The 26,773-nt window shown below is 38.7% G+C and overlaps 1 protein-coding gene across 7 annotated transcripts in view; it reads right to left on the bottom strand.

The window, feature by feature from the left end:
- The window catches only part of PARD3B (par-3 family cell polarity regulator beta), a 604,960-nt gene that overhangs the window by 407,466 nt on the left and 170,721 nt on the right, over positions 1-26,773 (bottom strand). For all 7 annotated transcript variants that reach the window (XM_075934324.1, XM_075934322.1, XM_075934323.1 and 4 more), the window contains one exon: positions 7,874-8,045. In XM_075934324.1, coding sequence (XP_075790439.1) covers positions 7,874-8,045 — 172 coding nt within the window. The remainder of the gene's footprint in view (positions 1-7,873; positions 8,046-26,773) is intronic.

Genomic DNA, 26,773 nt, shown 5'->3' with positions numbered 1-26,773 from the left:
CTTTTCTATTAACCCTGCCAGCAAACTACCACTAACTAAAAAGAAGAATCACTAAATGCACAATTGAAAAAAAAATATCAAACAGTAACTCAGAAAAAAATGCAAAAATTCAGAGAAGTAATAAAAACTCAACCATTTCTATTGTTCATTTACAATGTTTTCTATGGGTTGTTTCCGATTCCCCGATTTTTATCAATTATGAATGTTTGTTAGTATGTTGTATACTTGTATTACAAACCACACAGATAACATGCACCTGCCTGCAAAGCATTTCATACACTACATTCCTATGCAATGTAATTATACACACACATTTTACATTATGCCTAGCCACAGACATTTTTAATCTACCAAATAGGATTTTATGTGTAGCTAGCTCACTATACCGTCTGACATTATCAAAGGAGGCTGTTAGAGGGAAACCAACAGCAATGGCAAAGATGAGGTACTATCTTAGGAGCTTGGGGAAACAACTGGGAAGCTACAATTAGTCTCCAACTAGTCTGCCAAGCTTTATTCCTTCCCATGCTGAATTTAGGATCCCAGGAGATCCTAGCCGAGGCAAGAAGGAGGATGATTGTCCATCAGCTGGAGGATAGTCTGTGATAGAGAGACAGCATTCTGCAGCAGCAGTCTGATTCTCTAACTTCAGAGATGGAGGCAACTGGGCTGAATGGAACTTGCCTAACAGTGAAAGGAAAGATATAGGATCACATAAGGGAAATATGTTTTTTTACTGTTTTAACACTTCCCCTAAACACTATATACTTTGGGGTAAAAACAATGTTTGTTTTAAAGAAGCTGGTTTTGAGTCACGTTAACCGGTTTGCTGGTTCCTGGGGTGAAGAGGCTTAGTTGTCAAGAAAGAGGAAGCCTGCCACCTACAGATCTAGTCCAACAGCAGTTGGTGCATGGGCTTGGTCTAAGTCTGTTTGCTACCTGACGGATGCACTCAAGCTAGACTAAAAGGTGTTTAAAACACAGCTCATCCTGTAACAGACATGTCCACTACTGCAAAATGTGTCATTTTGTCTAAAAGTTGTAGACGTATTGTACACAAATGAATACATGTATTATCAATACGTTCTAACTTCAGAAGCAATTAACATTGTCCCCTCTTTCTCTGTGGCTGACTGGCAAAAACCTGGCTGAGCTATAAAATAATACCGTCACAGGTTTCACAATCTTTTTTTAATCTTTGTTGCCTTTGTATGATATTTTTCAAATTGTTGATTCTCCTGTTCATGGCTACAGACAGCTGTTATATGGTAGTAATTTCATTTTAAAATAATTCCTTTAGACAAGCATTTTGACAATGCTGAAAGTTCATAAAGCAGTCTTTAGTAAAGAAGAGTGAAAAAAGTTCATCTCTATTGAAGGCGGGGGGAAAAGTTTCATGGATGCTTTGTTGGTTCTGCCTCTTTTTTTTTTTTTTTTTCATTTTAAAGAAGAAAGTAGTTTCCATAAGCAATGAAGTGCCCCTTCAAAGTGATACTCGTAATATGTCAGGAACAAAAACTGGCCCACCTGGTATGATCAGAACAGTCTAAGCTTTGCCATGATGCAGGCTCTGTAGTGCCAGTGTCATTGGAGAAAAGGCGTGTCAAGTGCTCTGTCCAGGATAACAGAAGGGCATTGCCCAGTGCTGTTCCGTGGCAGTATAAACTGAACTTCTTGTTCATCTGGGAACTGAAAAGGTGCCAGGACGGTGTTTCCCACTGGAGGTGGACAGCAATTTTGTCTAGCATGGAACTGAGCATGTCCCGCTGACCTAAGAGGAAGTGGCTGCTGAGACTCTCTACTACAGAGCTCTAAATACATGGTAGGTATGTTGCCAAACGTCTGATGTGGTTTCTGAGGAACAGTTCCATAAATAGAATGGCTCTGTAGGGAGGAAGACATTTTTTCCCCCACTGTGTGTGTTTTATGCAAAAGATGTTTGCTATGCTGGCTGACATCTGGATTCAACAGGGCAGTGTACCTGAAAGGAATGCCTTGCAGGCTATGCAGACTGCCCTTACCTTGAGGGGACTGATAGGAGTCAATGTTCCTGCTAATCTTTTCCATTCATGTAAAGAATACATTTTTATGTGCATCGAGGCATATGCAAATGTGCATCACCAAGAGAAACAACAAAACCTAGCTGTGGACGCTCTGCTAATCAGCTGGGCAGAATGTGAATTTCTTGTTAGTGGCCAGACAAGTGCTCAGCCAGGGAACACTGGTAAGGAGTCCACGTGTCTCGTGCAGCATGACCACTCACGTGTGCTCCCCAGACTATAAGGCATGCAACCATAATCCCAGATGCATCTCGTATCGGTGGAAAAAAAGGGACTCCCGCATGCACTTGTTCTGGGTTCATCTACCATACAAAAACAAGCCATGACCTTGGCAGGAGTTGCTACCTTAGTATTCTTGCTGTCTATGTCTGTAAACAGGCTGGAGTCAGGCCTGTAAACAACAGATGTGAATCCTGCTGAACAGTCTTATACAGATATATGAGGCCACATGTCCTAGAGGAGGAAGAGATCGAGGCTGTAGTTGGAGGTCAGAGGATGACTTGTTTTATCAGTGATTTCTTTTTAACTGTTCATAGCCTGGAATCTGTTCATGGGGAGGTAGGCCTTTGCTGAAGTCAAGTCTAAGACTGCTCTTTTACAGTCTACAACTTTTGTGGAAGTCAAAGTACATTTTTTCCTGTTTGTGTTGATTCCCACTGAAGCCAGGAGATGGAGCAAGGGCAGTATTGCTGACTGAACTACTCAATTGGATCTGCCCATTAAGAGACAATCATCCAGATTATGGGAGGGAAGTCTAGTCCTTTCATCTCATATGAGCCACCACCAAGAAAACCAAGTGCTCTTGCCTGCTTAAAGTAGTGGAACTCACAAGTACAAAAGTAGTGGCCTTGTCCCACTAGGAAACTGATGGGCATTCTGCCAGATGGATGAAAATGAACATGACAATAAGCATCTTTTATGTCAAGAGTTATGAACCATGTGTCCTTCCTCCAGCAAGGAAATTACCGATGCCCATTTTACCATGTGAAATTTCGATTTGTAAATAAAGATTCAGCTGCTGTATATGAAGAATGGGTGTGCCGCCACCTCCTCTTCTCTTCAAAACTATGAAATATGGTGTGTAAAATAGCCTTTCCCTTGGTGTGAACGCTGCACTTGCTATATAGCAATGCCCAAATGTTTTGGGATCATACTTCCCCTTACAACTACCACAGCACCCTCCCCCCAAGCTTGACTTTTGCAATTCATATTTTCAATATGTGTTTTTAAAAGGCAGGTTTTGTTTTAGGGTAACTCAGTGCAGGCAGACTGCAATGGCTGTCCTAATATTCTTATGATGTATATTTGAATTATGAATTGAAGGAGCTTGGGGCACTGGACTTATTCTTGAACCCAAGTACCCTGCAGTGTACACAATATACTGGAGTGTTCTCCATTTCACAAAACAAAGAAAGGCAAAACATCAGGGGAATCAGCTCTGAGCAGAAACAAATAAGGACTCTTTCCCTTCCCTGCTACAGTCCTATCCTCATCCAACGGAATGGAGACAACACTACTGTTCTTAAAGAAAGTATGGTTATGTGAAAGTATGTAATCAGAACTTTATTCACATACATACACACAATGAAAGAAAAGTACAGAAACACACACACAGACGCACATAGGGAATGAAAGAAAGAAAAAGTACAAAATTACCATAGCTAACTACTTAGGTCATTACTCTATGGCATGAATAAGACATTAGACTAAGAAAAAGAGCCTTGTCCTCAGTGTGAATTGTTTGGTAACCAGGCTTAATAAGAAACAAATAAAATAAATGCTCATGACCACATTGTGATGTTATGGCTCTAACTAAACTGACCCCAGTTCCCCCAGTGAATTTCAGTCCTGGATTCCAAAGACTTAAGCAACAAAAAACCACTACGTACTTGCTTTTTAGTTTGAATTCAGACACTGTGAGCAGAAATAACCTGCTTCGATTCTTCTATGCGTGTGGTGCAAGGGTGTTTGTCTAGGATCAGATGCCAATATTTAACCTCATATTGTAGGCATGGCAGATACTTAAGATGCTGTGGGCTAATTAAAGGCATCACATTCCCTTTCATTTTCTTAAAGACAACACCAAAAAAGGGTTCAGTTTTTTTATAACAGTGTATGCAAATGCTTCCATCTGTTTCTCTGTGCAATACATTTGATTTCATTAACAGAAAAGACATTAAATTTTACAATCAATAGCTGTACAATTATCTATAAACTGCTAAAAAGAAATATATGCTAAATATTATGAAAACAATTTGATAAAAGCCAGCATCCCAAAACTTTTTTGAAAAAATGTTAGCACACACATGGAAATAAACAAACCCTGAGGTGCCCTGAGCTTTAAAGTCAAATATAGGGTTGTTTTCTAAATAAGATCTCTTTCAAGGGTCAATTGATTTGTTAACAGAAAAATGACTATCTACTCCTTTAAACAAGGGGATTTGGGTATGGGGAGGAGAGAGGTGAAAAGGGGGCACGGTAGTTGTTGACTCATCATCTAGGAATAAAGGGCTTGAAAAGGAGTAGCACAGCACTGGGAGCCTCTCTCTTTACACACCTCAACCTCAACCTGCCTGTCTTTCCGGTGGTAAAATACCAAGTTTGGTCAACAACTGCTGTGCGTAATACACCGTCCATTCCTTTCTTAGAGGTGCTGGGAAGGTATTTTTTCCTTAAACCCATGTCAAATATCTCCTCTTCTTCTTTCGTCATAGCCAGACAACAAGCATAACTCACTTGGTAAAGGGAAAACTAAAATCATAGCCTTAGTACGATTGGCTGGAAAGCACTGATCACAAAGAAAGATGAAATAAGTAATTATAAGATAGAGAAGAAAAACAACAAAAGGCATTACCGCTAGGCAAATGTCTAATTAAACTACCTTATTATGACATAGCTAATAAAAATAAAGACTGATTAACTGATACTTACAATATAGTTTCTTAAATTTTGTATGGATTCCCTCACTTTTTTTTTTTTTTAAACACAAAAGAATTTAGTCACTATAATCTATTTATTCAGCCTCAAATGGTAGTATTCTTCTAGGGACATCATTAAAAATACATCCATCATATGGACAATATGGTGGATACAGACTTCTAAAGCAATGAGTATAAAAAACACACTATAACTATATATTTTGTCCCTTTTAACCAGATAGATATAATCCCTATTTTAAGGTAAATTCAGAGACATTTTCATGGTTAGAGAACTCTGACAGATGCTTAAAATACACTGTCTCCGATCCTGAAAAGTTACTACATAAAAATAGTTATCTTCTTACTCCAGGGATTGCTCACTATGTACATTCACAGTCATATCTTTCTTCACTGAAAACACTTTTTAATTTTTTTTCCTTCTGAAAGCCAAAGCAGAATCAATTCAATAATTACTGCAGGCACTCCCAATCTGTGGCACATATATTCCAGTGATATTCGAGACATCTCTAAGGATATACGGGAAAAACTGTGTAATGTTATATTTTATTTATTGCATATTCAGAGTAGTGTACTCAGACAAAGCTTTAAAAGTCTGTAGGAATTTATTACATAAAATACAGTAATTAAGGTACATCAAGATATGCCAATGAAACACAGATGGAAGTGAGGGACTGCAGTCCCTCACTTCCAACTATCCATTCCAAGTTCAGAATGTAAGGCTTTTTTTAAATTTTATATGGCATACTGTATCTGTTCGTAATACAGATAGATGTCTAAAGTGCAGGTAGTGTTAGGAACAACACACAAAGTATCACTGATGAGAAGGGATTGGGTACACAAGCAGCTCGTAGATCTCAAAGAGGATATACAATAAAAAACTTTGGAAACCTCTGAATCTGAGGATGCACCATATTTTAATCTAGCTCATAGCTATCAATACTACTGATATCTTATTTTATTTGCATTTTCAATTCAGTTCATCTTTCTTCAGACTTGTTGTAACTGAGGACAGCAGACAATAGACTTGCACAGATGACAATGAGAGCAAAATAGCTTTGCAGAATTTTTATCATCAATGAAACGCAAAAGCGAGAAAGTAAAACAGGCAGACTTTAAGAATTCATTTTAAGTTTGTAGGCATACAGTTAGAAAATCCTTAATTTTAACTAAACCAATCTGAAATACAATCATTGACCGAAATGTGGAATATCAATATCCTCATTTCTACTTAATTCCATTTTAGAGGAGAAATTCACTTTTATTTCCAGACAACCGTTTGTATAGATTGGAAATTAATTGGGACCATAATTGATTGATCTTTTTAACACCATCTTCATTTTCCTTAATACTCCAGAATATCCTAGCATTATTTCCGTTATGAAAATGAAACTGTTTGGTAAATGACATGTGGTGACCTCCAGCAATGCTAAAATTAAAGGTCTACTGGATTGCCATTATGAACAAAAATTCAATTTAGTTGCTTTACATAAGTTTGCATGAGGCTACAACATGAATCAGAATTCCTCCCCACTCTCAAGATGTGAATACACTGTTGAGCTAAGACAGAGCACGTTTACTGGTCTATCAAAATATGCTTCAGGGAGCTTATGTGAACATTATTTATTTTCCAACACATGTTGAGGTATCTTTAACATTTCATATTGTATCTTATGTGCATAATACAGAATGTTAACTCATTCCATTACAGATCTTTCACACAGATGAAACCTTTCCATACATATCAAGAATACTATTCATAGCATTCTTAAATATATGGAAGTTGCAGCAAGAATACATCATTTCCTGAAACTCCAGGCCCAAAGAAATCCTGAAGTTGAAATTACAAACACTGTGAATGACCTACTACTACAGGTTGAACTTCTTTAGTCCAGCAGCCTTGGGACCTGACTAGTGCCAAACCACAGGAGGTCAATATTGTCTATCAGCATTACCAACATTCCTACTGATTAATGAGCTCTTGGAAGATATTTAGGGTAAATTAGAGCTGAAGAACAGCACAAAATACTAGGAGCTGGGACTAGTGGCTTTAAAGAAACTTTATAGGACCATGAGAAACTTAGCCACATCCATGATAAGAGGACATCCAGTGAACTAAAATCATGCCAGACCACAAATGTTGTCGGATAAGAGTGTGGCAGACTAGAGAGGTTCAGACTGTACAATGTAAACGTTAATCTGGAAGTTTTCATTGACTTCCGTTAGATTGAATACTTTTCCTGGGAGGCACAAACTTATTTTCCAATAAAAGGAATGTTGGTGGAATGTTCTTTTTATCAGTCTTTTCCTCTTGTTTTTAATTAAATTAAAACAAACCAAACCAAATGCAAAACATTCCATTTATCATATGGTCTACCTTTAAACCAACAAAGGCACAAACATTTCAGACCCAAGATTGAAATTCTAATCTTAACCTACCCGCATGTGCTCAGAAATTTTCATCTCACATTATTCTAGACCTCCTAGAATACATAATCTGAATAGGGTAAAGTAAGGCAAGCTAGTAGCCTTACTTCTCTCTTTTTGTGTTCTAAGCCACATATTTGGAAGGATCTCTTTCCATTCAAAAATGTAATATTGATGTCTAGTAGAAAAGATGTCATTAATTTGCTGGCTATTTGTCAGACAGTGCTGGTGCTTTGAGGATACACAGGAATGTGAGTCACCTTCAATCTGTTTTTGAAAGATTCTGTGTGGCCTCACCATAGCATTATCATCAGTGAAGCCAGATGCAACAAATAAACACCATGAAAATAAAGAGGCAAGAGAGCAGTAATGCAGAAAGGCTATGGCAGATAACCCTCCTAGCTGAAGATTAGCAATCAGTTTAAAAATTGGAAGACAATGCACACTTACCCAATTTCAGTGCAGAAGAAGTCACCTCAATCTCACCACCAATTGGCTGAAAGGCGGCCAGCTGTGCAGTCACCTCGGACTCAAAAGGGTCTGGGCTGAGCCTGTCTGTCAAACTGTCATTGGTGCAGTCAGTCTTATTGTGCAATTCTTGTTCATCATACACAGCAATCAACTGTAAAACCAAAGATATTACAGTTTATACTTAAAACATGGCTGGCACGGATTTCCAGTACAAACACTGTCTTGGTGGTACAATACAATTATCAAGAAGATTTGAAAATGACAGATGATAGAGGCACAGATTCAGGAAAGCATTTTCGCTCATGCTTAAGCCTTCGGTGGAACTTGCACATGTTCTTAAACAGTGACCTGAAAAGACATGCTTTTCTGAATCAGGACCACAATGTGCTGTCACTATTAGTTAGCAACTTAGTATAGTGGAAAAAATATCTTAGGATTTTAATTCCAAATATCTAATTAAAATAATCCATATTTCAGCCATAAAAAAAATAAGACTTATCTGAAACACGGCTTCTGTACTCCTCAAGGCCAATGTTCAAAAAATAAAATGGGGAGGAGAAATCCAGTTAGCCAAGTTTAAACAAGTTTTTAACAGATCTCAAAGTACAATGAGCACGTACATGTACGATAAATTAGGGGTATAAATAATTTCTTTGTATTCAGTTTATCTTCTGGTAAATGAAAAAGGACAATAGGGGAATGCTGTGTTCTTACAATATTATAAGGTATTTACAAGACAGCATGGCCAAGAATACAAAATAACATTTCACGATCTCTTATTTTTTCACTTTTAAAATCCTAGTGTCATTTACATTGGAGAGCTTTTGTGAATTAAATTTAAGGAACATGTGTCATGTGATCCATGCTCAGTGTATCCGGACTTGCGTCAACAGTAGAGAAAGTGATTGCAACAGTAGCAACAACTTCATAGTCAGTGTGTCCATTGAGGCACTTCTCTCATTCTATACTTTCAATAGACATATGCTGCCCACTGACTGGTTTCTACAGTTTAGGGTGTACTTTTAAGATTTATTAAGAGATTAATTTTGTGTCTACTAAATTTGAAGGAAAAAAAAAGATCACCATTCACTTTCTAGTTATCTCCAAAAAACAAAGCAATAAGATTGGCATTATTTTTTAATGTATACATTTTACAGAGTTTGTGCGTCTGTCTGCGAGTCCATCCATCGGTCTGCAAGTCTATTTCTTCAAGAACTCCTCCTAAACTATAAGAGCTAGGGCCACCAAATTAGGTACGCAGCTTCCTCTTATCCTAACTTAAAGCGAGGACAGAGATCGGATGTGTCAGGAAAACAGGATGAATGTAGAATGGAATTGTTTTCCATAACATGGAAAGGGAAAAGACTGGTTGGAGGGACAGCTATATTGCCAAGTGACCACATGGGATGGGGCTGTCCAAGTTGCTGGCCACTGGACCAGGTAAGTGGCCTCTCTGTCCCAAACAATGCTAAACGAGGGGGGGGGGGGGAGGGCGGGGAAGGGGTTGTTCCAGGAATCTCCCCAATCACCACCCCCACAGCTAGGCTATGCATACGGGGTACCCTGTGAGACACTGGAGCTGGGAACCATAGCCTGCTCCCCCTGAAGAGACACCTCCCAGAAGAGAGGCCAGGAAGCATCAGAGGAGATAGCTGGAGGCTGGGCCTGGGCCCCACCCCCCTACTTCCTGACCAGATGGAGGGCAAAAAGGGGGAGCAAGTGGGCAGGACCAGGCTATGGAGACCTACCCCTTCGCCAGATAAACAGGAGGCAAGGATTAGCTGGAGGCCAGAGCCAGACTGTGAAGCCCTCGTCATGCCTCAGACAATCAAGAAGCAGGGGTTGGCTGGAGACTGGGGCTGGCCTACGGCACCCTGCCCTGCCGAGACAAGCAGGGGGCAGGGGGCAGCTGAAGACCAGGGCCAACCCCCAAGGCTGTGTCCCCACTTATGCACCAGCTGGAGGGCTCAGGAGTGCCACAGGTGGCCTGCCCCCGCCTCCAGACATGCTGGACGGCAGGGCCGACCTATGAAGCCCCCCCACTCACATACCTTCCACCTCCAGCCTGGGGTCTTGTATCCTCCATTTCCTGCTCTGAACCTCCCACACAGCTAACCTCTTGCCCTGCCTCCAGCACCCCCACCTTCCTGCTCTGAGACCCACCATTTAAATAAAACATGTACATTTTCCTTTAAATTAAAAAAAAAATGTTACTACAGTTAAGGATCCAAGCAACATTGGATACCTCTGCTAGAGTGAGTGTGTGTGTGTGGGGGGGGGGGGGGGGAGGGAGGTTTATTACTGTGCACACAAATACCCACGTATATAGGTATGCCTTGATGATTTGTAAAATATTGAAGCAAAGAGACATGAACTAAAAAACCCAACTCATTTGCCTAAGGGAATAAAAAAGTATACAAGATAAAGGAATGAGAAACAAAATAAAGGAGGGAATAAGAGGAGTTAAAACTGAAGTGCTTTAAAGGAAGAGACTGACGTTTTTAGGTCTTCCACTCATTTATAGTTTGGTTGTTAGAAATGTGTCAGTTTATGTTTACCGATACATATTCCAGCGATACACAGTATATCACAAATAATTAAGCAGCAAACCTGTTTCCCTTTTTCAGAGAAAAACAACTTTCTTTACGTGACCATACGTATACTCTTACCAGATAAAATCTGATTTGTATTTATCCTGAATGTATCAGACAAGACTAAGGGTATGTCTAGATTACATGCCTCTGCCGACAGAGGCATGTAGAATAGCCTACCCGACATAGTCAATGAAGCGGGGATTTAAATATCCCCAGCTTCATTAAAATGAAAATGGCTGCTGCGCTGTACCGGCTCAGCTGACCATCAGCACAGCACGCGAGTCAAGACGCAGATCGGTCGACAAGGGAAGCCTTTGTCGACCGCTCCCTTATGCCGCGTGAAACGAGGTTTACAGGAGCGGTCGACAAGGGCTTCCCTTGTCGACCGATCCGCGTCTTGACTCGCGCGCTGTGCCGATGATCAGCTGAGCCGGTACAGCGCAGTGGCCATTTTTATTTTAATGATGCCGGGGATATTTAAATCCCCGCTTCACTGACTATGTGTAGTAGGCTATTTTACAAGCCTCTGTCGGCAGAGGCATGTAATCTAGATGTACCCTAATTGTAGTAACAGACACCTTTTTTTTGCTATATAAATTATAGTAAAGTATAAGAAACTACCAAGTTCTCTCCATTATAGTATCTGTCCAAATACATAAATCCAAACGGGGGGAACTAGAGCGAGACATACACATCAAAACCATAACAAGAGTGGGGTTGGAGTTCTTGTTTGCTAAATAACTATTTACATTAATGTAATGGGGGAAAGCTATGACAAACATGCATCACACATTTTTTCATGAATGTTGTAAACCATCATTCATAGTTTAAGGAAGTTCACAGTTCTCGGTTAGCTTCCCAGAAGACTTCCTGTGATAACTTTCCTTCACTCCCCAGAATTGCAGCTTTTACTGAAGGAAAAGGAGAGTGAGACAGCACTAGAACCGCTCGCTGAAATCTCTGAATATCAACACCAGGATTTGAAACTCAATTTGGCATTTGATGGGTAAATAGTGAAGTGATGGTCAACAGGCATACTGCTCTGTGTTGCACCAGACAGAGTTTCTCTGTGGTTTCATTCCCCAGAGCATGACAATAGTGGAATATCTTAATGCAACAGCCCACATATTTCAATAATATTTTATAGTAGTAGTAGCAGAACATAAAGAACATAAGAACGGCTGTACTGGGTCAGACCAAAGGTCCTTCTAGCCCAGTATCCTGTCTACCGACAGTGGCCAGCACCAAGTGCCCCAGAGAGGGTGGACCGAAGACAATGATCGAGCGATTTGTCTCCTGCCATCTCTCTCCAGCCTCTGAAAAACAGAGGCCAAGGACACCATTTTATCCCCTGGCTAATAGCCTTTTATGGACCTAACCTCCATGAAATTATTTAGCTTCTCTTTAAACTCTATTATAGTCCTAGCCTTCACAGCCTCCTCTGGCAAGGAGTTCCACAGGTTGACTACACGATGTGTGAAGAAGAACTTTCTTTTATTCGTTTTAAACCTGCTACCCATTAATTTCATTTGGTGTGCTCTAGTTCTTCTATTTAGGGAACTAATAAATAACTTTTCTTTATCGGCCCTCCTCACACCACTCATGATTTTATATACCTCTGTCATATCCCCCCTCAGTAATAGTACTACTACTACTACTACTACATAATTGTGCAGCACTTTTCATCTGTAGATTCTGAAGTATTTTACAGGAGGTAAGTAAAGCATTACAATCCCCATTTTACACAACTGTAAAATGGGAGTCAGAATGAATGAAACATCAGCAGTGGTCATAATAGTATATTATTGCAATGTATTGAGAAATAATTGCAATGTAGTAAAGAAATTCTATATGGTATAACATGCAATACCCTACCCACTAGCCAAAACAGGGAGACAAAAAATTCATTATTTCCATGTTTCATTCACCTTGCTCGCTACCAAACAATCAAACCATGTATAAGATACTAATTCTGATTGTTGAAGTTATTTATGAGCCAGGCCTCAGCTGTCTTTGAAACTGTCTCTTCCCAGGTACAATATCAGTTAGACAATGGCAAGTCTGGAAAGAGAACCCAGGTCTTAATTCCCTAATTGAATGTGGAGATTGCAAATGAGTGGGTAATTCTGACCAAATCTACATGAAAAAGTGGGATGTAGTCCCCAAGTCAGACTAAATCGGTATAGACATTTTCTACTACTGCCATTATTTGAGAAACTAGTAACAATGATGAGTATCAAAGTCTCTTAGCTGTCTATTGTATTGTCAGATTCTTGTCATATTACAGTAATTAGTTATAAGCATTTCCATAACAGTCATCACCAATTAAGTTATTTGATCTGGACCTAAACTCCCATCTTTTGCACCATATATAAGAGATATTTCATGCACTGAGGATTCTAGTAGCTGAAAAGTTTAAGATTTTCCTTTGTCAATGAAAAAACTAATTTATTAAAAACATTTATTCAAGAGAGCTACTCCATTTACATCAGCACCTAGTTCATAACCATATTAACATTACAAATGCATTGCTAATCAATCAAAGCATTATAAATATAAACTTTAGCCTTTCAAACGGAATGAATACAATTAAGGATATGCAAATTAGCTATTTGAAAATAATTTTTTGTAATTGACTGCTTGTTTCCAGTATGGAGAATTTTTTAATTGGAGAATATATCACTATCCTCTCACATCAGGAGAGAATTGATGGTCTCCAAACAAGATTTACAAAAAAAGTACGTTTCTAAATATTTTCATGTTTTAAATTGGTTCAGCTGCTCTTTAAATAGTACAGTATATTAAAAAAAGCTAAGCTGTTATGTGGATCAGCATACTAATTCTTGAAATATCAGTATCAAAAGATTATTCTATTAATACAGACAAATAATCTACAGAATGTGATCCCAAATTCCATTGATAAAAATTGTCCACTTGATATATTTGTTAAAACATTTCCAGTTTTTTAAAAAAAAGTCAAGGAAAGAATTTACAAGTATTTGCCATCATGGAGTAGATTTAAAAGATTTTTTTATATAATTAGGACTTAAGTTCTACACATCATATTAATCTCTGCTGAAATCTAGCTCCTTTTACTAATCTATCAGTTACCAAGATAAATAATAAATTATTGGCCCCATGACACTTTTACTTCTTATTTTGCATACTTAAAAACCTATATTTGTGGCAAACACCAACCATAAAGGAGCAATATTGAATTATTCCTTTTTTTTTATTATCCACAACAGTAGTCAGTATGTGTGGCAAGCTTATTGTAAAACAAATTAGTAAGGTCAAATTTTTATTTTGGAAAGATCTCCTATGATATAAACATATAAAGACATACAAAAACTACCAACATATTATAATTATTCCAACTGCATGATTTATACAAAAACGTGTATAAAATTAAGCAAATATATACCCAAACACATAGCACTACAAATATACATTAAACAAATACATATATTTATTATATACTTGAGACAGTTAATTTGTCTGTGAGCGAGTGAATCAATCTGTCTGTTCAAGAATCCTCCTCCTAAACGGTAAGAGCCAGGCCCACCAAATTTGGTAGGCAGCTTTCTCTTATAAAGAAAGGGAAGGGTTTGGTTGTGCCAGGACAATGGAATCTGCCTGGAATTAGACTGTTTTTCATAACACAGAAAGGGAATGAGCCAGAGTTGGGGACCAGGACAGCTATAACCTCATTGGGGCAGGGATGCAGGTAAGCTTCTCACCCACCTCAGTCAGCGTGGTCCCCACTGGGGCTGATACCAAAGAGCTGCCACCTGGCCAGCATGGCCCCCTCTGGCTCCTACACCCTCACAGCTTCAGCTTCCTTTCCTGTGGGCCCCCTCCCCCCCAACTTTAACTCCAGCGCGCGCGCACACACACACACACACACACACACACACACACACACACACAATCCCCTGCCCTGAAGGACCTGAGGAACGCCAGATAAATCTTCTAGTAATCTTATATACAAGTAGGATAAGTGACAATGGGAGGAAAATAATGCCATTGAATGAGAAGGACTGAATACAAAGCAGCAAAGTATTGCACCTGAGGGGTTCACTGGCCCAGTAAGATGCAGAAAATTAATGGAATGGTTCATTTAAGAGTCAACCAAAGATAAAGTGTTCCCACCTTCTTGCGCCCCATAAGAAATGGCATATTTTCCAAGGCTTGTCAGTCTTCCATTCTACTCTCTAAATAGAACCTTCAGTAACTGTATGCTCTCCCACTTCGGCAGTGTGTTTATACATGCAAACTGTGTTTATTAGTATGCAACAATACAAAAAGAAGCAAACTACATTATACGTTGCAATGAAAAATCTGATTAGTTACAAGTTTTAACCAAGCACAATTAAACCTAAATAATGTGAAGTTTCACAATTTCACAGGGAAAGAAAAACAAATTATCACCTTTGAATGAATGGTGGAACATTCACACTTATTTGAAAACATTTGTCTATCTGTACCTCAACAGAAACTGGCTTTTGTATTCTATGTACACCATTTTAAACAAAGACTTCATAATGATGCATTTTTTAAAAAAATGCTTTTGATAACTAGATTAGTATTGTTCACTTTTTTTAAATAAGAGTCTTCATGGGTACAGGAACAAGCATAAACATATAACTTTACTAATTTCAGCCAATATAAGTGGAACTAAAGAGATACTTCTATTTCCTCTCCAACCTAAAACATTCTTCATATTGACAGTGCCACTTTGGTGTAAACCTCTAAGGAAAATAACAAAACTTGCATGCAATTAAACTCATCAGCTTTCAAGTACTGACAGGTTAAAAATCATTTAAAAAGTAAATGTTTTACCTATATTAACAACAGACTAAAAGGAGGGATTAAAAAGGAAGTAGGAGGATACTATTCAAATACACAAACAGGAGTCAGGTGTCCAACTCCCGTTAACTTTCCATTAGTGCTGGGAGAATAACCGTCCTCTGCGTCTATGATAATAGTCTCCAATTAGGATTGCCAACTAATTAATTGCATAAAACCAAGTGCTCTCACCCTATGCTCTCGTCCAAAGCTCGTCCTCTGCCCCACCCTATTTTTTGGGTCCCACTCTGCTCATTCCACTCACTCTCACTGGGCTACAGCAGGCGGTTGGTGTGCAGGAGGGGATGAGGCTTCTGGCTAGGAGTGCAGACTCTGAAGTGGGGCAGAGTATGAGGGATGTGGAGTTTGAGGGCTGGCTGATGGCTGGGGCTCGGTGTTGGGATATGGGCTGTGTGAGGGAGTTAGGATGTGAAAGGGTATTCCAACCTAGACCTGGGGATTCAGGCTCTAGCCAGGCAGTGCTTTCCTTAAGCATCTAGACAGTGGTGCAACATAAGTCGGATCCGCGTAACTCGGGGACTGCCTGTACTGGGCCCATTCTAAATCCTTTAGGAGACATACACCCCAACCATTTACCTCCATGCGCTCTGAAAACTGACCATTTAAGGAAACAAAGGGTAGCCATGTCTTTCAACCAATTATTGACCCATGAGAGGACCTGCTTTCTTATTGCATGACTGCCTACATTGCTTCAGAGCCTTTGGCTACTGACCCTGTTAGTGGCTTTTTTTAAAAGTCTAAGTACTATACTATGTCCATTGTCCCCATGTATGTTGACGTCTTGGTTACACAAGCACTCTGGATCACTGGTGGCTTCATGTATTGACAGTACACTCTGACAATTATAATTCACCCTATTAACTTCCTAAATACGTATCACCAGTGTTTTGGAAATGGCAAAGGCAGTGTGCTGCAGAATCTTCAAATCTTCACAACAAACCAAGTTTAAACTTTGTCATCATGTGACCAAGTGTTAATTTGCAAAATAGGCAGAATACAGATTGTTTCTAATTCCTAGCTCTCAAGCCCTCTGAGCCATTTTCCTTCAAATCTGGCCAAAATTCACATTTCTGACCCATCATCTTGTGTACCAGCTGTGCATATCTAACTGATTGATGAATCTGCATGTATTCATTTCAGTCCAATTTTGAGCTTGGTTAGCATGGTGACAGTAGATTGAGTAGTTAACACAGATTTGGGGCAAAATTTAGCTGATGAACTCTTCATGCATGACAGTTATTTTCTTAAGCTGCTTAGCGAGTATTTTAATACAGTTATGTAGATCTATAGTAACAATACAGCCATTCCTTTAAGGCTGACTGTAGGCTGCTTTCCTGACATATATAAATGCTTGTGCTAAAATGTCAAGGGTTTATAATTACGATGGCAGATGCATAAAATACATAAAGCACAACTTATTAGTGTTGATTGAAGTAAATATACCAAAGGACATTTCTCCTTTCTTGCGTAAGAAAATTCATATTTAATGTTATTTGTAGGCTGTCATACACATTATGTTTTCACGTGAGACTATTTTTGAGTTTTGCTTGATAAGAAATGTCCTTTGTTTTCATTTTTCATCTGTCCCAGTAAAAACAACCAGAGGACACACTATTAGATGGAAAAAGAATTGTTGGCTTTCTGATCTACCTTCACACTGATTATGGTCACCTATAATGATTTTATAGAAAACTGACTGGTTTTGGAGAATATCTTTTGGTCAAATGGAGATACAACAATAAAATTGTAAGATAATACATATGATTGCCAAATGAATTTGACAGCAGTACTACAGTGGTTCCTATAAAATATGCAGTTTTTATTGTAATATGATGTTTGAGTCACAGCAATATATCTTTATTAAATTGCCAACTCTCCAGGAGTATCCTCGAGTTTTCAAGTATTTAAGATTCCTTTTTAATTATTGGGAATGTCTTGTGATGAAATCCCCAGGAATACATCCAATCAAAATTGGTAACCCTGACCTTTATAGTCAGAAAAAGACAGAGATAACCCACAGCACAGTATTTGAGGATAACTGTTGGTAAATATTAATTTGCTAAAAATGAGGCCACTGTAGAGCCTTATTTGCCTCACAGTATTGTTCTGATGCTAAATTAAACGTTGGTGTACTGTCAGGAGATCCTCCAAAGGAATGCACTATAGAATTTCAAAGTAGTAGAAACACAAAAGTGCACATTCTAAAGTAAGTGGACTGAAAGGTATTTGGAATGAGCATAATTCCATTTAATACATGAGCAAGAGAGAAAATATGAACTGTTGGTACCTTTGACAGTGTGTGTTCTGATTTTTAAAAATATAGCATGCTAAATATAATCACCTGGTTACTCTCTCAGTAAATCTGCATATCAAATCCAAATTAGAACTTATGTACAGTACTAGATATTTTTCTGTAACTGTAATACCTCTTTGTTCTCCCTTTCATTCTGCTTAAGGCCTTCTCTCCATTTTGGACACAAAATTAAAGAGCAAGCCTTGGAAAAGAGGACTGACATCTTGTTTTGTTCCAATTTAGATAGCTTTTTCTTAATTTATACAAACATGAAATTCTATCATAAAAGGACACTATAACTTTTCAGTTAGGATAAACTTCAGTTATTTGCTTCCTTCAAGCTTGTACAGGTTTTGCACAGCTATTTACTTGGCCTTATTTGGTATTCATGATATAAGACAGCAAAAAGTTGCTGTGCTTCTCTGTGAACTAATTAAGCATTTATCATTTTACTGTTTTAGTCTCTTTATGGTTTTCAGTCCTAATTTGTAAAAATCATCACTTTTGGTTGGTTATCTTTATAAAATCAGAGCAAAAAAAATCTTTTTAAATAGAAGCTAGATGCTATTAAAATAAAGAGGGACTGATATGGCCTGGGGGAACTTCTAACAGTCTGTGTCATTTCCTGCCCCCCCCCCCCCCATATGATTCTTAACGTATGCACCAGGTGTGACAACATGGTCTATTCTTAAACCACATTTGTCACCCTTTGTATGTAATATAGATGTTAATTTTATTTTCAAGGCTGACAAATAAGATTTTGGTCTTGTTTTTTGTCAACTGATGCTAGGGTTTAGTGGGAGGAGGGAAATGGAGATAAGGAGGCTAGAGGGTGTAGAAGGAAAGGAGAAAGAAAAGAAAAGCATACTTAAACTGGTCAAGCCTAGGAGAAAATGTAAAACCATCTGTATAGCACAACACGCATGGCAACTTCCATTTGTATGTGCAGATTTGATAAATCTTGGGGTGCTGCCAACACATCACAGAGCTGTAATGCTATTCTTATCCATGCAGAAAAACATTCGTTATTTACAACTGCCATAAGTATTTGTCTGACTGATGTCTGGGTTAGCAAGTCTGTACCATTTGCCCAGACTACAACAGTTTATATAGAACTCAGTGTCATTATGACGCGGATAAGGCTGTATACAACAGTAAAGATGAGGCTACAAATTTCTGAGGGCCCTCCAACACGAAAAGAGTATTCTAAGGAATTCCTGGTGTGTTATAACATCTACAAACACTTTAAAAAACCCACTTTATATTGTCTTATGTGCACTGTGAATGATCTTGTCTTACACCAGAAATAACCCTTAAAAGAGTGCTGATAGTGACCTCAAGCAGGCATTACCCTTAAAGAACCCTCTAAGAATTCCTTCACTGCATTCTTCATTGAAGTTAACATTCATAAGAGGACAAAAGTGAACAGGAATTGCACAAAACCTTCAGATTTGGTTAAAGTAATTGGCCTGGTCCTAAGGTTCATATTACCACATAAATTAATAACTGACTGCATATCATAGAATCCCAGGGCTGGAAGAGACCTCAGGAGGTCATCAAGTCCAGTTCCCTATCCAAAGTAGGACCAACCTTCGGTAATATTCAATTAATGACACACATGCTGCCTTCTGTTTACATATTTGCTTTCGAAAGGCAATGATATTAAATTAAAAAAAAATTAAAAAAAATTAAAAAAGATATCCACATCTAGAATGGGTGAAAAAGAAGATTTCTATCAAGCTATGCTCTTGTTAGGAGAAGATCAATAAAATGCAAAATCATGTAACATTTACTAATTTTTTTTATTAGAGTTGTGATCCTAAACACTACATTTCTTTAGAAATATTAGTTTTCAAACAAACTATCAAAAAGAGAGACTTAAAAAAATATTTTGACTTGACATCTTAATGCAGCGTTACTATGAAAACAATGAAACTAAAAGTAACATTTCCACAGATAAAGTCACAGCTCTAGAAATAACAAAAAACCCTTCAGTGACAATTACTCACTTCAGCAATCAGCTCGTAGCAGACATCCTACTGCTGCTTTGCTTATTATAGTCCGTAAAAGAATGGTCTACATGATGCAAATTTCAGTCAGTTTTCTTTGCTTACATTGGCTTCCTACAGCATAATTTCATAGTTAATTTTCACAATTTCTTAGTAAACTGGGATTCTAACATCACACCCAAAACGCATAACTATATTAAATACAATATTTAAGAGGCTATCATTCACAATACATTTCAGAATACAACTGATTAAGAAGTAAGGTATGCATAGTTAGAGACAGATGTGTGCGTGCGCATATATATTTTATGTGCACATGCACACATAATGTTAGATATTTGTGAATGAAGTCTTCAAGAATTCACCACTTCCTGTTTACTGCAAGTGATACAGCACTTGAATTTCATATTCTGAGCATGAACATCTCCTTCCCAAACAGAATACATATGATGAATAATGAATATTCAGGAGACTGCCGTATTAGGAATACTTTTATCCCAAATGAAATGAAATGCAGGATTCACAAAATAGCACTAAAGAATTTCTTCTTTAAATCGTGCTATAATTGCCCTTCTCCCCTGGATTCTTGAATTACTCCTAGATGTCAGGTTGTTTCACAGCACCTTTACTTCATGTGCTTTGCTGAACATGTCATGTTCATGCCCATTTTTGTCATACTTAGTTATAGAAAGTACAGCATTGTAATACTATGCATCTCCAGTATGAACACCTGCTAATTAAATCAATTTAAAATGCCTATTATTTAGGAAATAAAATTGTTCAAAATTGACAAAAAACTAATCCAAATTCCAGATTAATATTATTTGATACCAGTCTGACTTATGGTAAGTCCACATATCTTTACAACAATTTTGCATGCTTTATTTTTGATCTAATTAGATCAAGTTCTCTACCAAATAATGGCACTCTTTGGGAATAACTGCATTTGAGTGGGGAAAGCACATACAATACATTTAAAATCGCATTTTTCTCTGATAATTACTAGCCATTTAAAAGATATAATTTATTCGTGAAACATGGAAAGAACTTTTGGCATTCCAACTCACAAAATTGAATTGTGCACTGGACTCCATAATTCTATGGTTTCTATGTTAATCAAATTCTACAGTGCTCCCAAAGGGTGATAAATTGAAACACTGTGGTCAAAGACAAAGTTTCCGATTCCTAAAATTATATGTATTTGATAATGTTTTCAATTGAGAGTATATCTTAAAAGTAGTGCTTTACTATTCGATCTAGATTCTTCATGATGAGAAGCATTTACACATGTAAATAGTTCTCCTGAAAACCATTCAAGTCAATGGGTCATATGTAAGTGCTATTCAAGGCGAGTAATGGTTGCACAATCAGATCCTCCATTACTTCAACATCACTTCAACAAGTTCTAAAATCTTTACTTCATTTAAGACAGCTGATATCATGTTCCTAAAATCAATTATTAATAATAGTTAAGACAGGATATTTCAGTGATTACAAATTTATCCATTATAGTACAAGAGGGCACCAATAAAAACTGATCTTCTACTTCACAGTGTATTGTACTCAATTATCTCCTATTTTAAGTAGGAAGTGACTGAAGATACCTAAAACAGTAAATTCACCTAGTTCTGTCTGCAATACAGCACCTCTAGTGGATTAAAATATTGCAGTGGTAGAGGTTCAGCAATAAATTCTTATGACGCTTTTAAAGGATTAAAAAACTGCACTACTCTGAGAGTAGAGACAAGTCATTTTACTGTAGCCACTGGGCCACACTACACCACAAGTTGTCGCAAGTAACGACTCTGACTATTGAGCCACCCTGCCCCAGGGATTAAAGAGGGTGTTACTGACTTTGGTGGGCAGAGTTATAGACATGGACTGGAGAGCAAAAGTGTAGACAATACAAGAGTGCCAGGAGTGAGACAGGCACCCTTACCCCACACTTGGTGGTGACTTTACCTCTTCTCTGTTGCAGAGATGGATACTGATGCATCTTTTTATCTCTTAGGGCTAATCTAGACTGCATTCCTCTCAAAAGAGGAATGAAAATGAAGCAGATAAAAAATTCAAATGAAACACGGATTTACAAATCTTGCGCTTCATTTGCATAAATCACATCCGAGTGCTTTTTCAAAAAAGAGTTTTTTGAGAAAAAAGTCTAGACGGGGTTCTTTGGGGGGAAAAAAATTTTTTTTGAAAGAAACCCTGCACCTGAAAAAATGATGTGTGGGGGTTCTTTTGAAAAAGGGTTTTCCCCTCCCCAAAGAACCCCATCTAGACTGCGGGCTTTTTTTGGAAACCCCTTTTACAAAAAAGCACTCAGATGCAGTTATGCAATGAAGCACGAGATTTGTAACTTCATATGAATTTTTCATCTGCTTCATTTGCAGTCCTCTTTCGAGAGAGGATTGCAGTCTAGACATAGCCTAAAAAGAGTTCCCCTAAAAGAAGGCTGGTCAACAGCCATGTCAATCTGGCAGACCAGGGGGACGGGGAGCAAAGCAGAGCAAAGCCGCAGAGCCTGGGGTTCTTAAATTGAATCTGTATGTAAGTCAGAACTGGCGTCCAGATTCAGCCGCTGTTGAAACTGATCAGTTTCAGCAGCGGCTGAATCTGGACGCCAGTTCCGACTTACATACAGATTCAACTTAAGAACAAACCTACAGTTCCTATCTTGTACGTTACCCGGGGACTGCCTGTACATTATTTTCCACTGAATGTAAGTTTTTAGTACAGCAAAAGAGTATATATTTTAAAACTGTATAAAAATAATTAGCTACCCTGCAAAATTATCTATATCCTTTTTTAAGCCTGCAAAGAACATCTATAGAAATTCCTCAAATTTTTCCCTTAATGGAAGAAATGTTTAATAAACCCATACTTCATTAGTTAAACCTCCTCTATTTTCATTTACCAATATTTCAAACCGCCTACATTCTAATTCTGTAATTTAAAAACTCTCCAATAGTGCAGGGCCCCATCAATTAAAATCCACTGAATATTAATTGCAGCTCTGTAACTATGCAATGCTGTACTTCACTCATCTGCACTAGTTTCTTTGTAGGTTTTATTTATCTATAGCTAGGGATAATTTTACCCTAGGCAGATATGTGCACAGAGCTCTGTGTTTTTTATTAATTTTAACGATGAGAACAGTTATTGTTAGGAAATTATTGCAAGTACACTACTTACTGAAATCTCAAAGAAAGCGTGCCTTCACACCAGAAATGTAAGATTTGAGATGGAGGACTCTTAAAAAGCTCTTACTGCCTTGAGTGCTTTGACCTTCCTCCCACTGGAACTGGGGCTTCAGCTCATCTAATGATCCATGACATTTTGCAACTAATTTTTATTAGCAAAAAAAGCAGAACTTTTGTATTTGCCCTCTGCAACGCTGAACAACATAATGACAATACTATACACAAATGTGAACATTTTATCTTTCTGAAGTTGGACCAGGTAGGTTTCAACAAAGAAAAATAATCTCAACATTGTTGCCTGAATAGTATCATGAACCATAAAACAGTATCTTACCAAGAATTTCAACCTAACTGTTAAGGGGGGGAAACACTTTTCAACTGACCCACACTTCACCAATAGACTAAACATTATGGGCACCAGCTATTCTTTCTCTCTCTCAGGTTTTGTCTACTTTATTCACCTAGGGTACGTCCAGACTACCGCGTTTTGTCGACGGAAGTTTTGTCGACAGATACTGTCGACAAAACTTCCGTCGACAAAGAGCGTCCAGACACATTGAGTTCTGTCGACAAAGCAAGCTGCTTTGTCGACAGAACTCCGTAGTCTGGACGCAATGTTACAGGCAATAACACCTTCTGTCAATAGAGTTCTGTCAACAGAAGGTGTTATGCCTCGTAAAATGAGGTATACCAGCATCGACAAAACTGCTGAGCTCTGTCGACGTTATGTCGACAGAACTCAGCGGTAGTGTAGACGCTGGTATAGTTTTGTCGACAAAAGTCCACTTTTGTCGACAAAACTAGGTAGTCTAGACACACCCCTAAATACCAACACATCCTTTCAGATCTTATAGCCTCAACATGGAACACACTCCTACGTCACAAACAAAGGATTATACAAAGAAATACAGTTTGAAAGGGGTCTCTTACAAGAAGGCAGTAACAGACTGAGACAGAAGTCTCACAGGTGTGAGATCTAGTCCCAAGTGCCCATTGTAGAAAAGGTTTGCTAACTTTCCAATCTGAGGTACAACAGAGATTGTATGACGCTGGAAATAGAAATGCAGGTCTTAAGCAACTAACTGCATAGCTGACAAGTGAAAAACATTCTAAAATATATGCACCTTTAAAAAGTCGAGTTAGATAGACCCACACATACATACACACAAAAATCCACATTAATCTATCATTAAGAATATATTTTTAGAAAGACGAGAGAAAGTCTTCAGTTACCACACTAAACAGCTATAACTTTACTGGGGAGTTGTCTACACTACCGAGTTTTTACGGAAAAATGGCCGTTTTCCAAAAAAAAAAAAATCTTCACTTACGTTCACACTGCAATCATGTTCTTTCAAAAGAAAAATCGAGAGAATAGAAGGGTTTTTCCAGCATTTCTATGAGGAAGAAACCTTTTTCCGAAAGAGCTCTTTCAGAAAAAGGCGTGTGTGGACAGGGAAGAGGGAGTTCTTTTGGAAAAAGAGGAAAGAGGGAAAAGCACAGGTGCCCTGGCGGCCACTCCATCTATAGTAATCACAGCTTAAATGCGAGATAGCGTCCATTCAGTGTGAATACTATCTTTCAAAAAAGAGAACTGCTTTTTCAATGCACTTTGGCAGTGTGGATGCTCTCTTTTGGAAGAAGTTTTTTTGGAAGATCTCTTCCGGAAAAGCTTCTTCTGAATGAAACCTTCAGTCTAGACATAGCCAGAGTTGCTCCATCATTTGGGGGTCACTGCTGTTAAAAGGAAGTATCATATTAGGTACCAGTATTTCAGGGCAAAAGTACATTATGCTGAAACTAAAGAAACTGTATAATTAAAATAATTTTACATTTCCACTGGTAGCTACCTAAATTTTTATACATCCAAAAGAGATCAAGTTTCAAAGTCTTTGATTACTTTACATCACACAAGAATGTCCATTTGGAAGCACTATTAAAAATTACCCATAAAGCAAAACATGTAAATAGTATACAGGCAGTCCCCGGGTTACGTACAAGATAGGGACTGTAGGTCCACGGCGCTACTGGACCAACCCAGCAGCACCCCAGCTGCTCTGCCCCAGGCGTCCTGATTCAGCCGCTGCTGAAACTGACCAGCAGCAGCTGAATCAGGACCTGGGGCAGAGCAGCTGGGGTGCTGCCGGGTTGGTCCAGTAGTGCCCAGAGCAGCGCTGCAGGACCAATCGGCAGCGCCCCAGCTGCTCTGCCCCAGGGTCCAGAACAAAAGCCTGGTCTGCTGGGGGGGGGTGGGCACACTAGCTGCGCCCCCCCCCCCCCCCAGCAGACCAGGGACACGGGGAGCAGAGCCGCAGCAGCAGCGGGGTGCCGCGCCTCTGAGGCTTTGCTCTGGCAAAGTCTCAGAGGCGCGGGACCCCGCCGCGGCTGCGGCTTCAGTCCGGGTGCCTGTGGTCTGCTGGAGACGGTCCCCAGCAGACCACAGGCACCGGGACTGAAGCAGCAGCAGCGGCGGTTCCCCGCGCTTCTGAGGCTTTGCTCTGGCAAAGCCTCAGAAGCGCGGGAACCCGCCTGGTGCCCCTTGTCTGCTGGAGACGGTCTCCAGCAGACCAGGGGCACCGGAGCAGTTTACGAACGGGGCTCTCTCGCCCCGGAGCTCGCAGGTAGCAATCCGCCACCTCGACCTCCGGGGCGAGAAAGCCCCGTTCGTAAGTGCGGATCCGACGTAAGTCGGATCCGCGTAAGTCGGGGACTGCCTGTATTGGGAAAAATGTATTGTACAAAACATAGCTTTGGATAAGTGCTACATACTAAGTTTGGTAGGAGTTCAACAGATTAAGAGCACCCATAGTATCTACATATATCACAAGGAGGCTACCAATATTTATAAAACTTTAATATTTACTCATTCATTTATATTTAGTCACTAAAAATGACAGCTATAATGGGAAAACTGTAGAGCTATTCAAGAACTAAGCATAAAACTCCAAAGAAATAATTTTAAATGCAGGATACTGAAATTCATTTCCAATCCCCTCAAAAGACAAATAGCTACCACTGACTAGTCAGAAATCTGTAACGTTTTGCTCTCCATTTAAAAAATTCTACAACCTGCTTAAAGTGGGAGAGGGAGGAATAAAAATGAATCATCAGACACTGACCACAGAGAAGAAATTCTGTTATAAATTATTTGGATCTACTGAACCAGTAGTGATTATAATCTCCATTTTGTTAAAAAAATATTCAAAATAGATAAATAAAATGCAGCAGAGCTTGGTAAAGATCACCAGTTTAGCCTCACTTATCTATTGCACATCTGCCATACCACATTATCTTACTACTCAAGCATCATTTTTGCATTTCAATGTAGCAGCTCTATCAGATTAATGCCCAAGATATTTCAGCTGTGTTGCAAGTAAGTGAGTGGACATACAGGAATATTATGCATGGCCTGTAGTACTGACACTAAGCAAAGGAAATGTGATTAGCACCAAATTGCATCTGACAGGGGAATCAGAAAGCTGTCAAACACAATGACATGGATTCAGTATTTAGAAGGTAAAAGGGGGAATAAAGAAGCTGGCCAGTCTGGCATGGAGACAGCAATAAAACACAACAGCTATGATAAATTAATTCATTTACTTATGAAAAATTAGAGGCTTCCACACACAGTTCTCATTTATAATCTTGTCAATCTGGCTGTGTAAATATAAAGCTTATATAGCACACACACTGAAAAAAAAAGGAAAAGCTTAGAAGAGGAGGGAAAATATGTTTAATGAAATCAAATCATTCCTTGCTTTAAACCATACTGGATTGAGCCTTTAATAATAGTGGCTAATGCAAGGAGGCATTATAACTGTTATTGTGCTCACTGAAAACATACTCTGTTAATACTAAAGTAACTCTGAAATGAAGTACTCAAAAGACAAAGCAAACTGTAGAAGCTAAAA

The sequence above is a fragment of the Pelodiscus sinensis genome, chromosome 7, assembly GCF_049634645.1.
Source record: "Pelodiscus sinensis isolate JC-2024 chromosome 7, ASM4963464v1, whole genome shotgun sequence".
NCBI lineage: Eukaryota > Metazoa > Chordata > Testudines > Trionychidae > Pelodiscus > Pelodiscus sinensis.
The sequence above is the reverse complement of the archived record's forward strand: the minus strand, read 5'-3'. Positions and strand labels throughout refer to the sequence as shown.